A 17,540-nucleotide genomic window follows, 5' to 3' on the forward strand; every position below is an offset into this window, starting at 1 on the left:
ACGCAAATAACCTACAAGCTTCTAGTAAACTTATAAAAATAAAACTTGTATTTGAGAACAGTCCAGACCGTAACCAGCATGCCATATGACAAGAAACGTAAAGGGCAACACAAAATACTAAGTACATAATACAACTTCTGAACTTTGAGCAGAAAAACGTTTGCTTTCGAGTTTTCCAACGTAGAAAGGTTCGGCAGCTACCGCGTTAGCAAGTTTTTTTCCACAAACGCACGTAACTCGGCCCGTTTCTGCTGGCGAGCGATAGGTACCACCACCACCACCGCCGCCCCCCACCCGCCCCCGCCATCTCTGCCGCGTCCCGCAGCAGCGGAGCCGCCTTTTGTTTCGCGGGGGCTCTGCTGAGGCGGTCGGCCCACAGAGCTGCGGCCCGAACGGCACGCCGCCTCCGGGGCCGAGCGCCCACGCCCGGGCACCAACACGCGGGGGGGGGGGGGGGGGGGGGGGGGGCGCCGCGGCGGAGATCGGGGAAGCGGCCCGGCCCCTCTCCCCCGCCGCGGGGCTGCCCCGCTTGGCGGCCCGGGGAAGGAGGCGCCGCCCCAGCCCCTCCAGGCCGCGGGGGCCATTTTTAAATGCCTGTCAGGCAGCGGCGGGGGAAGCAGGTGCCGGAGCCCGGGAGCTCCCTGAGGCGCTGAAGTTGCGGTCCCCGCTCCCTCAGGCGGGGCAGGGTGGACTGTCGCCTCACAGACGCCAGGGCAGAAGGGGCACCTAACGCCTCCGCCGAGCCGCTGAGGAGTGGCGATAACAACAGCCGCCGGCCGCTCGCCCCCGCGGCGGGGAGTCCCCGCATTTAAAGGGCAGCTCCGGGCGGAGGCATCCCTCCGCCGCGTGAGCCGGCCGGGACTTCTTCTTCCCACACACGGCCGGGCGGCCCGATCTGCGAGGTAGCCCGGACCTTGTTCTCCCTCAGCGAGATCCCTCCGCCGCGGCGCAGCGCCGCGCTGAGCGCTGATGGGAACTGCGGTTAGCGCTGTGCCTCCTCCGCGGGCGAGGCGCGGGGCCTCGCGGGCTGGCGGCCTGCCTCTGCGCCGACCGGGGTGAAGCGCCAGCGCGGGGAGGAGGCGGGGAGCGGCGCAGGTTGCGGGGCGGGTGGGGGCGTGCTGCGTTTCCTTGCGAGTGGTGTATCCTTCCGCGGCGGCGGGCGTAAGTCCGCTCCTGTGTGCGGTGTCCCTCCGCCTCCGGCAGCGCAGGGGCAGGCGGCGTCTCCCCGGACGGGGCGAGGAGGTCACGGGCTTCGCCGGCAGAAAGAAGAAGAAACTTCGGAGCGCGGTGGCCAGCGCAGCGGGCGGCCTGGATCGGCAGGCTGTCGGACAGAGGGCTCCCCGCAGAGAAGAAGGGAAAGGAGGAAGAAGCGGCGGCGACGGCGGCCTGTGTTCGCTGCCGCCCCGCGGGGTCTCTGCGAGGGAGCCCGGGGGACTCTTTCTCGCGGGGCTCGGCGGAGGGATCTCTAGGAAGCGCTCTCTGTCACCTCCCCCCTGCACCGCTCGCCCCTCGGCGCCGCCATCTTGGATTTTAATCCGCCATTTTTTTTCCTCCCCCCACTCGGAATTATTTTTTTATCACTATCGCTGCTTTTCCCCCCACCTCCTTAGTTTTCCTCCCCTCTCTGCCCCTCCCTCGCTCAGTCTTCGCTTCCCCCCCTCCCCTTTTTTCCCCCTCGCCCCCTTCCCTTTGATGATTCATTTTCCCCCAGTGGCGGCTGGGGCAGCGCCGGCGGCGGCGAGGGACCCAGCGCGCAGGGCAGCCGGGAGGTGAGTGTGTGTGTGTGTGTGAATTGGGGGGGGCGGGGGGTGTCGCGGCTCCCGTGGGCCCTGTGAGCAGGGTGCCCCCACGCGTGGGAGGCGCCAGGGGCAGCCTGTCAGCGGGCGGTGAGGCGGGGGCGCCTGGGGCTGTGAGGGGGCTGTGCCGCTCAGCTGGGGGGGTTCAGAACTTGGAGGGGGCCCGCTCCGTGGGGTGGGGAGCGCGGGGCGGCAGGGAGGGGGTGTGAGGAAGCGCCGAGCCCGGTGTGCTGCCCCCCCCCACCCCAGCCCCGGGGCCGCCCCCCGCCGCTGGCCAGCCGAGGGGACGGCGTGCGGGGCCGGCGGCGTCCCCCGCCGCCTCGGGCAGGGCGAGGGCGGCTTTCGGCGGCGCTGACAGACGGACCCCGCGCTCCATATGGCGGTCGATGCGGGGAGGGGTGGGGTGCGAGGACGATGGGGACGACGGACCCGCGGCCGCTCGGAGAGAGGGGCGGCTGCAGGCGGTGCCGCCTCCCCGCCGCAGCGGGGGGCCGGGGGAGGTGGGGGGCCGCGGCGGGGCCGGGGGTTGGCGGCGGCGCCGCCGCCGGCGGGAAGCGAGCCCTAGGGGGCAGCAGGCGGCTGGGGGGGCGGCGCCGCCCGGCCCGGCCCGGCCCCGCTCCGCTCCGCTGCCTTCCGCCGCCCGCTTCCCCCTCGGTCGTTCGCTGGGTTTTGTGCGGTAGCTTCAGCCTAGGGAGGCGTGTGGGGAGCTGGGGGAGGAAGCTGTTAGCTACCTGGCAGTTCGTGGCGCTCCTGGTGCTCAGTGGTTAGTGGTCCCGGCGGCACGGCTTTCCTCTGTTTGAGCCGTAATAGGAGTTTTAAGCCGTGTTCCTACTGATTGGTTTTTATTAAGGTCTGTTTTGAGTGACCGCTCCGGTCTCAGAGCTTGCTGCCTTCGTTAGATCGAAAGTCTAACATCCTGCGGGTTTTTTGTGTATTTTCATTGGGGAATGTATGCTTTTAAGGAAGGGGTAAAGGACATCTTTGTCCGGCATCTGTATCTGAAAGTTTAAAGTCAAATTATCTTCAACACATTACTCTCTGAAAAAGTAAAGGTGGGGGGTGAGAGAGAAAGTATGTGGTGTTTTGTTGAGTTGTATCACAGGCAGCATGAGAATTTTCAGTATATAACTTGGTGTAGTTTTCTGGTGGGTTGAATTCAGTGCAGCGTGACACGTATGAGATGGCTATCTGATCAGAGTGTTTAATAGTGTAACTATAAATACGTAGTGGGAGGTTTTAATCAATGAGGTTAAAGTGTACTATAGAGTAAGTTCACAGAGAGCCAAGTCATGCCCTGTTTCCATGATCTGGTCACTATAGCTATGGATGCATCCTCTTCCATTTTAATTAAAAATTAACTTTTGTCTTGAATTCTTTAAGCCTTTTTCCTTGCAAGTAACACTGTGAGGAAATCAAAACTTACTTGATTGAAAAATGGGATTTGTTTGTTTGTTGTGCTATTTTGTTGTTAGAGCCAGACAGACATGTACAAACATCTCTGCTTTATACCCATTTGAGTTCGCAAACTGGAGAATAAGATTTATTTGAAGTAATTACTTAGTGCATTGCATATTAAATGAGTAAGTGGGATGATGTGTCCTTGTACACTCAGTAACAGGACTGAACAGGGCTCTAGAATACTTGTTTTGCTTTGTTAGCACTATCCTACTGCAGGACTACAATTCCCAGTATTCTTTTCACTTCAAACAGCATTGTGCTTTAATACAACAGACAGTCGCACAAATTAACATAGTAAGTGTAAGGTATGATACTTCTGTGCTAAACAGTGAATCCAGAGCTGTGGTTTGAGAATGCAAAGCATTTGGGAGCAGTCCCAGTTTAAGTGCTCCTGACCACTTCCCTGACCTTGTCCCCCCACCCTCCTGTAACGTCTTCTTGCACCATGGTTCAAGCCAGCAAGGTTCAGACTTTTCTGGTGACTCCCCTGATTCAGTCACCACTTGGCTCTGCAGCTGTTTTGCTGGTATAGAGGGAGGATGGCATGTAAGTGGGCATAAGCAGGCGAGGGAGCAGCAGGGCTGCTTTTGGGGTTAGGCTGGTTTGAAGTCTTCATTGAACTGTAGTGCTGTTTGTGCCAGCCATGGTGCGACTGCCCTGAACTGCTAGGTTCAGTTGAACCTGTGTAAGTCTCATAGCTAACCTGTTACAACAGCTGATACTTCTTCCCCTTTCAGTGGTCCTGCTGCTGCTCCTCCAGTACTGCATCCTCTCTTGCTCTAGTGCCCACTGGATCCTTTGCTGAATCTGCTCAGCACATTAAACCAGCAGAAAATTACCTGCTCTCCCCCCTCTTGGATTAATGACGTTATATTGAGTTATGGAGAGGTCCACTGAACTCCAGAATTGGTGGAAAAGTTTGTGTGAATTGGCAAGGGGGAGGAAGGAGGTTCTCCCTCTCCCAGAAACAGTGAGCTTTTGGATTGTCTCTGTGAAAGTCTGCTGAACACTGGTGTTGCTGCAGTGAGTTGGGAGATCACACAGCCTTTAGGGTGCTTTGCTCAGCCAGTTATTCAGCCTCACCCTGAGGGGGCACCAGGTGGAGGAAGGGGGGGAGGAGCTGGGGTAGGAAAGAGGAGAAGGGGCAGGAGCTGCTGAAGCACTTCTGTATGTGCATTGCCTCTGCCACTTATTTGTACTGGTACACCGTTGCTTCTGTGCCTGCATTGTGCTTGGATTAGTATCCAAACTGACACACAAAAATCACATGGCTGCAAAAGAATTGGCACAAGAGAAAGTGGGAAAGTACAGACTGAGCTATTGGTGGGGCATTGAAGCCTGGGTTTGGGCCAGGTTTGGATCCATGTGTGCTCTCACAAACCTGCATCCTGGGGCTGCAGTTCTGCAAACGTTTGAACTGACCTGAGTTAGTTTTGACATAGTCTTACATCCTCCCATGTGCCACTATTAATCCATGTCCAATTCTGGACTGAGCTCGTTCTGAGAGCTAACTAGCTGAAAAGAAACACTCAAAAAACAGGGGGTTTTGTTGGGTGTTTTTGTTTTGTTGGGGTTTTTTTGGTTTGGTTTGGTTTTTTTCCTGGTGGTTTAATTTACTGAACCAGTTCATCCTGGGGCAAAGGAAGTCAAAAGTGGATCTGAAATCAGGTGGTTGAAATAAGCATCTGCAGGGGTGGGACTGAAGTAGCCCTTCCTAGGTAGCTTTTATCCTGTTGAAGAATTGCAGCCTCAACTCCAGAATCTTTTAAGTCCTGTGGGACCACCTGACCTTTCTTTAAGATAGAGCTTTGACTACAGAGATTATGGGAGAGAAAACTCCCAAATACCTTCTTTTTTTTGTCACCTTCTGTGGTTGCACAGACCTCTCTTCCATAGCTGGTTTTGCTGTGTTTTAGTATCATCACTAATAATTTGTAGTGTAACACAGAACATCAGGTTCCTGTTTAAAGTGACACTGTGCGTTGGCTTCACACCTTCTGTGAGCCAGAAGCGTTCTGTGCCTCCCTTTCCTCTCTGGCTTAATGGTACTTGTCTGAGCTGTCAAAAACAGTAGCCGAAATAAGGTTTGAGGCTGTTTTGAATAACCCCTTAAAGCTGTGCAAGTTTTAATTCAGCTTTGATTTTGCTCAGAGTCTTTTGTATTCTTAGAAACTTGAACACTTTTTAGGAGTGGGTGGGATTTTCTTGTTACGCAGATGGGGTGGCTGTAGTGAAATCGTTTACAGCCTGGTGATCTTATAGAAAAACTGGTTGCATAGTTTTGGTCTGCTTCCCAAATTAAAAGGTCTGTTGTTTTTTTTTTTTTTTTAGAGCTATCAGTAATGAAACATACATATTTTCTTTTAATGCTGTTGATTTGTCCGGAAAAGCTGAGGCTGTGGTCTTGTGTTTTGGTTTTGTGTCCTGTATTTGCTTTAGGCCACTGTCTTGTTGAGGAAGACTTCTTGCAGCTATAGTTAATTTAAAAAGGAAAAAAAAAAAATCCCAAAACTGGTTTAGATGCTTGAGTTAATTAAAAAAAAAAATAAGAAATTGTATTTTAGAAGGTCCTTTGACTGCCTGTGTACTGGGCAATAGGAAAGGGGAGTATGACCCCGCCTGCTAGGAAACCTCCTGATCCTAGTGCCTTTGCCTGTGTCCTGGAGAGGGATGTACAAAATCCAGTGCCTCTGTTCAGAAGCTGTCCCTGTGTTTTAAGCAGTATACATTTATATGCCAAAACTGTGTTACAGAAGACTAAAATAAATGATACTTGAATTTCTTAGGGTTACTGATGTATGTGTTTGTATGGTTTAGGGTTTTATTGATTTGGTTTTGTGCAGCTTTTTTTTCCCCATCACAACAAGCGTTCTCTGAATTGATAGATTTCACAGATGAGAGCCCAAAACCTGGGAGGCGCAGACAGCTTTTGAGATCCAACAGCCATAGAATTTCTTTACTCAAATTCATAGGGATTTACTACACTTCTCAGTATAAAAGGACTAAGGCTTTTCATATGTGATATATATCTGATTGGTACTGTTTAATCATTCTGGTAAACACTTCTGGATAAATCTGGCTTTGCGAATATCTTAGGCTATGATAGCATTAATCATGTTTATGCTTCAGTTGTTGATAGGTGCTTCCAAATGTTACTGAAATGCAAATAATGCTCAGAAGGTGTCTTTAATAGGTTTAATAAATTTAGAACCAGGTAAATGAAACTTGAGTTTTAGGTTTTGAGAGTACCGTTGCAATGAAATGCTAAATTTCTCAATGAGAGGTGCTGAATGCGATTGAGCTATATTTTGACATTTTAGAAAAGTGTCTGTAAAACTACCATAATAGAATTATAAAAGGCAGTATAATTATGAAGGGTAGTGGTATGGTTAATAAAGGGTTAAAACAGCAATGTGGACATTTACATTGAAATAAAAAAGGTCCCTTGGAAGCTGTAATTGTGCTGGTAAACTTAACAGTGTAGATAAACCCAAAGTCATAAGGGATCCATGTGTGGTGTTATATTATTTGATGGTGGAGCCCTTTAGCAGGAATTTTTAAGTATGTGGAGGTGTAAGTATATCCCAGTTTTTTCTTGAATAGGAAGATGGTGTTCATCTCCTCCTTTTCTCCCTTCGTTCCTAAAGGACTTTTCAGCATGAATCTGATGTAGAAAGTACTGAAAGCAAATCACATGGTGGTGATGAGCGGGACATCTCTTGCTCCCTTTTAGGTTATCTGTTGGCGTTAGGAGCTGTGATATTCACTGGGAGAGGAATCCTGTCTGTTGGTTCTAGCTTTTGAAACTGTCTCTTGAAAGCAGTGTTGGGAGAGGGAATAGAGGCTGAAGAAGCACTCATGCAGTCTTCAAGTTTGTAATTTGGCTGGTGTTAGAAAATAAAAGGCAGCAGTAGATGGAGACAAAGGTTTTCTTCCTCATTAGGCTGCTAGGCTCAAATAAATAATGATTTTTCACAAGAATGTTTGCTAGGCTTCACTAAATGACTTTCAGTTTTGCTTGGGGAGGACTTCTGTTGTCATCTATAGATATCAATATATTTTGCAACAAACCCAAGTATTTTTCCTAATGCTTAGTATGGCTTGAGTATTCTTCTGTGGCCACAGTCCTTCTTACCTTTGCTATCGTTCTTTCCTTGTCATTACTGTATTTGTTAGGCAGAAGTGTGTTAGCACAGATAGTACTCACCTTCCCAAACTGGACTTAAGAAAGATCGGTTACCGTCTTTGTGTGGAGTACGCATTTATCCAGCTGAAAGTGTAGCAACCATACCTGTTAGTCGTCAGAAACACTACCGTATTGAATGGTATTCCTCCAGATTGTTGCATACCAGTATTCATCTACAATTGGACTTCATGGTAGACTTCATTTACCTGTACTGCTCTTGAACTGTAGCACACCACAGAGTATAGTTCAGTCCTGGTTTGCAAAGAGATGGAGACTGAATGTAGTTGAAATCTTTAATGTCGTTTCTCTTTTAATACTCTTTATTACCACTGTTACAAAAAACAGGGAATGGGGTTTAATTAGAGTATATAGAGCTGTAAAATGAATTGATTGAGAAGCAGAAAGAAGGGAGTTTAAGAATGAGTCTGTCATTAAGTGTTTAACTCAGTGCAGATCTTCACAGGGTAGCTGTCTTCTGAAAGAAGTTCAGGTGGGATGCTTAACAAGAAAATTTTGGGGTTTAGGTTTGGTTATGTTGGTGGGTTTTTTCTTTCCCCTTTTTAAATGTATGCTATCAGGCAAGCTCTATGAAGAAAGACAGAAAAAAAAAAAGCCTAGTGTTGTCTAATACAGATTTAGCTGCAAGATTTCCAAGGGGTTTTTCGGAGGTACTGTGTAAAAATGTCTCGTTCTACGTATAGCTAAATGCAATGAATAGGGTTTTCCCTAGTAAATTTTAAGTCTCTGGTTTGTTTTCTGAAAGCTGTATCTGGTAACTTCCTAAAGAATTTTGTCAGTATGCACAGCAACTTTTGCATTCTGGTAGTCAAACTGTTTGGTTCCAGCTCTGTTAAAGAGCTATGTTAAAGCTTGCTGGTCCCCTAAAATAGACATTTAAACTTTTTTTTTTTAATCTTGAGGTCAAAGCCAAGCCCTTCTATCACTGGCAGCAAGAAAACTCCTTCAAAGAAGGAAGAAATTATCTCAATTCTTTTTCTTTATATTGAGGCAGTAGTTCAGCCAGCTTTTCCTCAGTAGGATTCTGTTACACTTTGTCGATTAACCTTACTACCCTTCTGTGACAATTTGTAAAAGGTCCTAAAACCTGTAGATTTCTGGATGATAGTTCTAGTAAGATGTTTGAGACAATACATCTGTTAAGAGAAACAGTAGAGACAAGTGACTTAATACATCAATCTTCTGAATCTTTGTAAGTAACTTAGTTACTAATCATCTGGCTATAAATGTTTCTGTAGCTTTAAGTAGCTGGATCACATAGGTGTCTAACAGAAATCCAGTATTTTGCTACTCAACTGATTAAAAACAGAGTTTCTATAAAAGACACTATTTCAAAACATCTGTTAGTTTGTTGCAAATTTCTGCCACCAGATTGAAGTGCCTGCTACCTGGTGCCTGTTATCTGCTGTGAACAGAGCCTTAATGCTTTTTTTTTTTTTAAATTACAGTAAAAGGAAAAGGCACAATTTATTCTTTCTTTATGAGGAAGCAGTAGGGAGGAGGATGAATTAAAACCAAGTAAATTAATTACTAATGCATAAATGCAATTGTAAAATTGTGTAAATCAATGTTGGATTTTTTTTCATGCAGGTTATACAGAGTGAGATGCAACTGTGTACAAAAGCATTAGTAGCTTTCTTATAATTATTTATGCAAAAGGCATTGAGACTGCAGGTAGAAACTAGCATGTGCTTTGCTGGCCATTTATGTACTATAAAATTTCAGCTCTACTTGTGATCCCACTTACTACTGGCCCATTGAGCCAGGTGTGTTGTGACTGTGTTTGTGTTACATGGAATAGTAAACATAGTAGCCTGGGTTCTCTAGATCATCTCTGAGGGGTTTTTGAACTCTGATTTTTAAATGAAGATTTAACATCTTCCCCTACCCTCATTCCAAAAATTTTGTCAATTTTCTGGTTGTTTTTTTTTTTTGTTGGTTTTTTAACTGTGTTCATCCTTAGTTCTTGGAGGATGTTTGTATAATGTCATTCTTTGCTGTAGAGTTCCAAACAGGTTACAGATTTTATTTATTAGGGAATATAATCTTAATTGGGTGTGTATTTGAAAATACTCCATTTCTGGAGTCACATAGCTGTGTGTGTATTTATCCATGTGTATGTATGTCTATATAAGTACATAGGTTTTTATGTGTTTGTGTAGTCCAGCTCTTAAAATTGAGTTGTCCTTAGCAATTTATTAGCTTTAGAATTCAACCTTTGGTTCCAGATGTGGTTGTAAGTTATAGGACAATACTTCACCTGTGGATATCTGCATTTGCAATAGTTCCCTGTACTAGTGCTAATGAACTGCTTTTCTTTCTTCCTAATGCAAATGCAGATCACCATCTTTCCTTCCTTCTGCAGTGTTCTTTTGTTATTGTTGGGTTGTTTTGGTTTTTTTCTTTTTGTTAAAATCTGTGTCTTGGAAACAGTTTCCCAGTAAGTTCTAATCATGTTTATGTTTTGCTTCCAGTAGGAATTGGAACTGAAATTATTCATCCACTTCTCCAAGCCTTTTGAAAAGTGACTAAATGCAACTGAGTCAGACTGTCTGTGGGAATGAAGTGGCTGGGAGAATCCAAGAACATGGTGGTGAATGGCAGGAGAAGTGGAAACAAGTCGTCTAATGACCATGCGCAGAATCAGACCAAATTGCAGCATGCAGGAAAGGAGAATCCAAAGGCGGGCAAAAATGGAGTTGAGAGAAGATCAAGCAGATGTATGTACATGTTTATACAGCTTAGTGCAGTATGTGATTCTTCTATCAATTTGGAAGTCAGGCTTCTGTCTTGTCTTAATTCATGAAGGTCTGCATTCAGCATGTAGCTATCATCAGAAGTATTAATTATGTTTGTATTTGTTGGATGTGTTAACTCACTTCAGGAATATAGATCTCTTCAGATCAGTTTAAAAGTTAAGCGAGAATAACTGGATGTAAATTAATTTTGAACTGGTATAAGTATAAAATACATCTTGGAAATGGATAATGTATAATTTGAATTACGAGCCCAACTTGTAGTGAATGCACATGTAGAAGTAAACCCAGTTTTGAATGCGGTCACATATATCAATAGTCATTATGAATCGGTTTTAAGGAACATGGATTTTTATTTTCGCTGTTGGTCTGGGATGAAAGACTAAATACAAATTCAGAGTAAGTAATTTATTCAGATTTTGGGAAAATTGGGTTTGACATTTTCATGGCTTCATCAGGTTCATAGGTCAGAAATTTTAGAGACAGGTGTGACTGACCGGTGTAGTCTGGAAAGATGCTTGTAGTTGGGGAAGGGGAAGAGAGAAGGAAACCAAAATTCATTGGAGACACCCGTAAAATGTGTTCTAAAATACTTTCTCCATTGGCTGCTACATAAATGAACAAAAGCAAGAGTGAAAAATTAACTGTGCTCCTGCTTCTTCAGATATTTTATCATCTTCCTTATTTGTTCTATATTTTTTGTCTCTGACCTGTGGCTGTCTGTCCCTGAGTGTAGCTAGGCTTTATAACATTCCTTAAATGATGTCTAATTTATGCTTTCTTATTCGCAGGTAGCGGTGCTTCAGGATTTGAGGGTCAAAGTCGTTATGTGCCTTCCTCTGGAATGTCTGCCAAGGAACTGTGTGAAAACGATGACCTAGCAACTAGTTTGGTTCTTGATCCCTATTTAGGTTTTCAGACACACAAAATGAATACTAGGTAACTTGTCTTTATTTTTCTAGAAAAGAATTGATCTTAGTTGATGATGTAATCAGGGCAAAACTGTGGAATTTCTTGCATGTTTACAAAAGTCTGAAAAAATGGCAATTTGTGAGTAGCTTCTGCCTTTAAAATGGTATTGCATGTAAGACTGGACCTCAGAGCTCTGAGACAGCGTGCATTTGTAATGCTATTATAGGTCTACTAGCGCTCATGTATGTTTATGCTGTAGAACAGGTTGTTAATAGACACCATTTCTTAGCTTAAACAGTTAATTAATCATAAGTTTTAAAGCATTACTAATTTGAAATGTTTCAAATACAGAAGCTAGTGTTTGGGGACTTCTCTGTTTATTTCATGTGCCTGGGTGCTTTTTTGGTTTTGTCACCCCCTCACCCCCCCCCTCCTTACTCTTATAACATCACAAGAAAGATATAGTTCCTGAGCACTTCAGTGTTGGTGCCACTTGATCTTAAGTTCCTGCAGACCCATGCTGAAGGAATGCTACTCAAACATGTCTGTATGTATAAGATAAATTAATGTGCACACTGGGAACTTGCTTACCAGAATTGCACATACTTTTGCACTGTTATGGACCTGTCTGAATACTTCTGTTCTAAATTCAGTGTGGTCTTAGGGTTTAGTTGTTGCATGCTTCTTCCTGTTTTACAGATGTACCACTGATTATAAGTATATTCTATAGATCTCTGTTAAGCTTTTGTTTGTATACAAGGTCTGCATTGCTAGCGTAATGGAGAAGCTATATATAAATGATAAGTTTCTAAGGACAGGAATCATGTGCTTATTATTGTACAATAATAAGAGCTGGGGTTTCCAGGCAGCACATCATGGGAAACAAGCTGCTCAACCCTTCAAACTGTTGCTGTGGCTATTTTTAAAGAAGAACAGTTTACCTGTGCAGCATGGTGGCATAACCAGAGTATCAGTTAAGTAGATTTTTGTATGTATGTAACAAGCTGATAGCTTCAAAAATGACTGCTAGATTAATTGGTGTTGTCACGTAACATGAATGGTTGCTGGTGTAACCTGACAGCATTAGTTGCACAGGAAATTGCAGCAATGTGGTCCTAATAACTGTAAAGACTCCAAAGAGATTTTTCTTTTTTGCTGGAGAGTGCAACATCCATCTTTAAGAGGAATGCTTGAGTTCTTCCTGTTCCCTCCATGCTCTTGGTTACAATAGCACATTGTGCCCAAAACAGCGTCTAGGTAGATACTCTTACAGTTCAGTTCGGAGTGTCTTTGTATTTCCAGCAGTTAATCGAGCTAAATATATATGCTCAAAAGACTTACTTGTTTTGTTGCATGAATGGTAGTCTACAGCTTATGCACAGGTAGTTAATTCTTATGCTTTTCGCTAAGGAAATGATGTATTCATTGTTTAATAGTTGGAGAAGCTACATTCATAAATGTTGTTTTATGCTGATATGTTTTCAACACCTAAAATACTTTTTTGATTACTAATTTGAATCAAAAGACTACACAAAGGCTATCATCATGTATTTCTTCCTTTCTCAGACTTGGAAAACAGTTACAGGCAGTCTTCAAGGACAGTAGTTAATAATCTCGGAGCACTATGGGAAATACTTAGGTGAGGCTTACAACTTCTACCAGAAACCCAGAAACACATCTTCTTGCCTCTTTCATAATGTCCTATTGAGAGAGTTTCTATTGTTGCAATGAATTAAAATGAAGGCATCAGCATAGTTTTTGTTTCTTTTTGGTACAGTGATGACATCTGCTTGTTACTGTAGCTCTGATGCTTAGATCATCTTCTTTCCATCTAGTAAGCTGTAGTCTTTCTAGAGCTCCTGAGATGTATTGTTGTATGGCTTTGAGGGAAGGCAGGGGGGAAAACAAATACAAAAAGACTAGACCATTTTCAAAATACCACATGCCAGTACCCAAGTAAATGATTGTAGTAGAAATTAAGATTTGCAGCTTACATTTGGACATCTTCTGCTTCAGTGTGATGAAGTCATATTAGTTACATAGTTTTTGTATTGAGGTGTGCTTAAAATAAAATGGCCATTTATGATGGCAAGCAAGTATTTCCTGTTCCCTTGCTGTGATTTGTTTGAAGACATACTGTGGAAGTGACTCTGCCAGCATTCTGCTTTGCTGTTGGAAACTCATAAGAGGTTTGTATTTTTGCAACTAGCAGCCCAGTGTAAGTTGATGACCACTTACTGAAGTTGTACCTTACCTTACCTCTGGAAGCCAGGTCTGTATTTTTGTATGTATAAGTGTCTTCTATATAAGCATTTTCTGTTCTTCGTTCATTCCTGTAGTTGAAGAGTTTGTAAAGACCTTGTTTTGCCCAGAGTATATTGATTAGAGGAAAAAAAACCTCATAACGTTCTAGTAAAATATCTATATTATTGTTGGAATGTCTTTGTTTTCCATCTTCTTTATACTGAATTAGTCATCTTATGGTAGAGTAGTGACAAGAATGTGATTGTTATTTTTTCTTTGTTTTTTTCTGGGGGCCATAAAAATAAAGTCCTGCAATTCCTGAATGCCCTCCATCTTGGGAATTGAGCTATTAGCTCTGTAAGCTGTCAGTCAAGTCAGTAATGTCTGAAAGAGCTGAAGACTAGTTCTCAAAAGATTACAATTGGATCACCCAATGAGTTTGTCCAGTGTTCCTCTGAAATACCTTCTTGTCACCAGTGATTTGATGGACAGCATAAAATGTAGCTCTGGAAATGTCTTCAGTGGCTTTACCCAAAAGTAACTTCTTTTTTCATCCTCTTGGATTTCCAGGAGAAAGCAGGTTGTTTTCAGAGCTTCTGGCCCTCTTTACAGGCCATGTGGTCATTCTTTCATCAAATTGGTAGATCTTATCTTGACAAAATAGGAGGTTAGCAGTTAATAAAAAAAATAATCCATGTTTTAGGAAGTATAATCTTGTCAAGTATAGCCGTTCTAAGAGGTTTTGTTGCTTCTTGTACAAATCCTGTTATATCAGACCTTTTTTCTTTTTTTTGTGTGTGTGACAAAGGCTATCCTGGCTGTAAGATTTACTTAGTCTTGCATGCCTGTCTTTTATGTAAAAACAAAACTGATTTTGCAAGCTATTACTTCCTGGGTTGAAGGTTGTCTAACACTAGAGATTAAAACTGATGCTTGTAAAAAGCAAAGTGAGTTCACGTTTATCTTACCATCTCTTATTTTCAGATGCTTTTCCCTAGGCTGAGTGCTGAATCTTGAAGTTTGCATGCCTTAATGGCTAATCCACTCTTCACTGTCTTGCATACAAATGTGTTAGTATTTAAATCTTAAGGCAGACTTCTGATAATACTGCTTCTGTTACCAGTCACTCTGGTTTCCTGGTTCCCTAAAGCACCAGCATCAGGCTAGGGAATACTGAGAGCAGTTCCAATGTCTTTCTAAGTTTGCAAGTGACTTAGGAGGTCAAACGCATTGTAGTCTCTTTTAGGAGAATCTAGGGGTGTTTCCTAACTCCATATTGCTGCTTTCAGTGAAGTTACAAACTGGTGTGTGGTGCGGGTAGTTTTGTCTGATAATGTGAGACTAAAGGACCAAGCTTTAAGAATTTCTGTGTTTTCCATAGCAAACATGAAGTGTGTTGGGGATGATGTGCGGGAAGCTGCTTTCTGTCAACGCTACACTAAGAGCAATTGCTGGTCTTGGTGTAAACCATCAGGTACTTACTTGACAGGGTACGTCACTTTTTGTCCCGTAAGTCACTGTTGAGCAATAAAGACAAAGAAGGCAAAGCAGTTCCATATCACTTGTGTTCATGGGTCTGTGCTGAATCTCTGCTGTGCTCCTTAGCTCATTTTGATATAATAATTAAAGGGCTCCTTATTCATCTTGAATAGGGTTTGGAGGTAGAACAAGTTATGTGGCTTCTGCTAAATAAGGTTACAAGGCTGTGTAGTTCCTCTTCTCCCTATGGAGATAATGGATTAGAGGTACACAGCTCTTATGTAGTGACACCATGTTTCAAAGTGAAGCTTTTACATTCTTCAGACCTCAGTGTCTGTGTACTTTCCAAAATGATCTTGTTTGACTTGTGTAAAGTCTGCTGTCTGCTTTTAATTTTTGCTGATAACTTAATTCAGTAAAGTCCTTTAACTTGCTCCTGGTTGTCTTCCTTCACTGTATGTGGTCACACACAGTGATTACATTGGAACTAACTGTTTTGCTGCTGCTGAATGTTTTGGATTTTAAAAAAAGAATTGCAACCAAAACCCCGCCCAAACAACCAAACCACCCCCCACCCCTCCAAACCAACACTCACCTTACTCTTACACAGTTTTTCTAGTTGCACCTTTAACTTCAATAAAAAGTGTTATATCTCTAAAAGCTGGAGTGGCTTGCATCCAGTAGTCATGGTAACTGCTAAATCAAATTTACTATGTGGAGTGTCAGAATAGGACTGAAGAAAAGTGTTGGGGTTTTTTTTTTGTTGCCCATATTTATTTTAAAAAAGCATTTATTTAATAACCATATTAAGGAGAATGAAATCATGTGGCTGTTAGAACTTTCTTTACTTCTATTCTAGGCTGTATTAGAGTTTTGACCACACTGGTGCGTGTATAGTTTCAGTTCAAGAAATTTAAGTAATATGGAATACTTTCTTAATTAAAAATTCTGTTTTGAACTTTGGCCTTTAAAGAGTGTGGGTTTTTTTCCAGATAACAACACTGGAGATTAAACACAGAACAAGTTGATTTTTATGTAACTGGCTTTTAATTAAGATACTCACACTACAGGGTTGGGCAGGGGGAAGCCAAAATGTATGTTAACTAAATCAATTGTTTCCACTTATTATAAGCAGATGATTTTCAACTCTTGTTGTGCTGTCTTGAATGCTTAACAGCCTTGCAGTTTTAGCTTCTGTGCTAAATCTCTGGTATTAGATGAACAGTAACTTGCTGTCTTTCCATAGCCACTTAAATAAAAATGATCATCCATACAAAGTGCCTGTTGTTAAGAGGCTAATGGGGTGCTATGTTTTGATAAATTCACTCTTCTTGATGTTCTGTAGACAGAAGTTAAGAAACAGGTTTAGAAGTATAACCCTTTATCATGCACTGGTATGCTATGTGGAGTTCCATACTGGATCTCTTGCAGGATCAATTTATCCTTTTTGTTCAAACTCACTGCTCTCAGTGACTTGAGACTGAGCAAGGTACTGTGCTTCTGAACTTACCAGAAACTCTCCTTTAACTTCCTTTATAGGCAAGCATCTCACTGACCTTTGGCTTTATACCTTGGAGTTTCAAGATTCTTTAAGTATTCCCGAGGTAAGAGAAACTTGAGAGAGAGAAAGAGCTTTGCTTCCCCAAGCCATTTTCCTACGTCTTCCTTATTGAGACCGCTTCAGTTTGCCCTTAACTGGGATAAGATCATCTTCTAGCTAATTTTGAAATTGCAATACCCATAGCTTTTTTGGATCTTGTTGACTAGGGAAAAATGAGTGTTTCCTAGGGAAGTGTGAAAAGTTTCTATTCTGCAGGAAGAAGGGCTATTATTATTATTTCTTTAAAGATACTGTGATAGCTGAGTTTTCATTCTTAGCGTACTTTTAATAACAGACTGTTTTGTGGCAGACTCCATGTTCTGTGAGACCTGACCCCTGAAGCTGTTTGTAGGGTGGCTCAATGGGTCTGTGCCTGTGAGCAGATTGAAACAACAGAGTGTGTTGTTCAGTTTGCATGATGGAATCTATTAAAGGTGCTGCTCATAGGAGCAAACCAGAAGTCTGGATAAACAATTCTGATGTTAATTGACTCTGTTTAGAGACTGGGTTGGCTGGTTTGTTCTGTTGGTTTTCTTGTGCTCTTTCTGTCTCTCTAGTTCTCTTCTTTGAACTAGTCTCCTATTTTACTGACACTTAAAAGCCAGTTTCTTTGGCTCGGTTTATATATATACATTTAGCTGTGGGGTCTTTTCAGGCTCTCTTCATGGTGGTGCTCAAAAACAGTCATGTAGACTTTTTCAGCAGATGCATAGATTTTTTTTTTTTTAAATGACGTGTAAATGAGGAAGCACTGTAACACCAAAATGATAGCGTTTAAGGTTGCATCTCAAAACCGATTGGCTTTTTGGTAGGTAGTGCTGGGAAAGACTAATGAATGAACTGCTATTTCATTATATTCCTGGGAGAAGTGAAGTGTCTTATCAGCAGACCCTCAAATTCTTAAGGAACGCTTGACTTCTAGGCTTTCTTGGCATATTGGCTTCTTCAGTGTCTCAAATCGGAAGGTGCCTTTTAAAGTATGGAGATACACCTGTGAAAGCACTGAAGCTTTCATGAGGAGTCTGGGTTGTAGTGTTCTGGATTAGCTCAAACCTTATATGCTCTCAGTGCAGTTTACACATGCTGTTGAG

General features: G+C 43.2%; 1 protein-coding gene across 4 annotated transcripts in view; it reads left to right on the top strand.

Annotated features, from left to right (window-relative positions):
- The first annotated feature begins 1,209 nt into the window (after positions 1-1,209).
- The window catches only part of KMT5B (lysine methyltransferase 5B), a 32,741-nt gene continuing 16,410 nt past the window's right edge, over positions 1,210-17,540 (top strand). The window contains exons 1-3 of one of the 4 annotated variants that reach the window (XM_069803497.1): positions 1,210-1,769; positions 9,936-10,178; positions 11,006-11,153. In XM_069803497.1, coding sequence (XP_069659598.1) covers positions 10,019-10,178; positions 11,006-11,153 — 308 coding nt within the window. In that variant the 5' untranslated portion in view covers positions 1,210-1,769; positions 9,936-10,018. Of the gene's footprint in view, positions 1,770-9,932; positions 10,179-11,005; positions 11,154-16,434; positions 16,454-17,540 lie in introns of those variants that run through there. The other 3 variants (XM_069803496.1, XM_069803495.1, XM_069803498.1) reach the window with 3 other exon arrangements.

Source organism: Haliaeetus albicilla, chromosome 16 (assembly GCF_947461875.1).
Source record: "Haliaeetus albicilla chromosome 16, bHalAlb1.1, whole genome shotgun sequence".
Taxonomy (NCBI): domain Eukaryota; kingdom Metazoa; phylum Chordata; class Aves; order Accipitriformes; family Accipitridae; genus Haliaeetus; species Haliaeetus albicilla.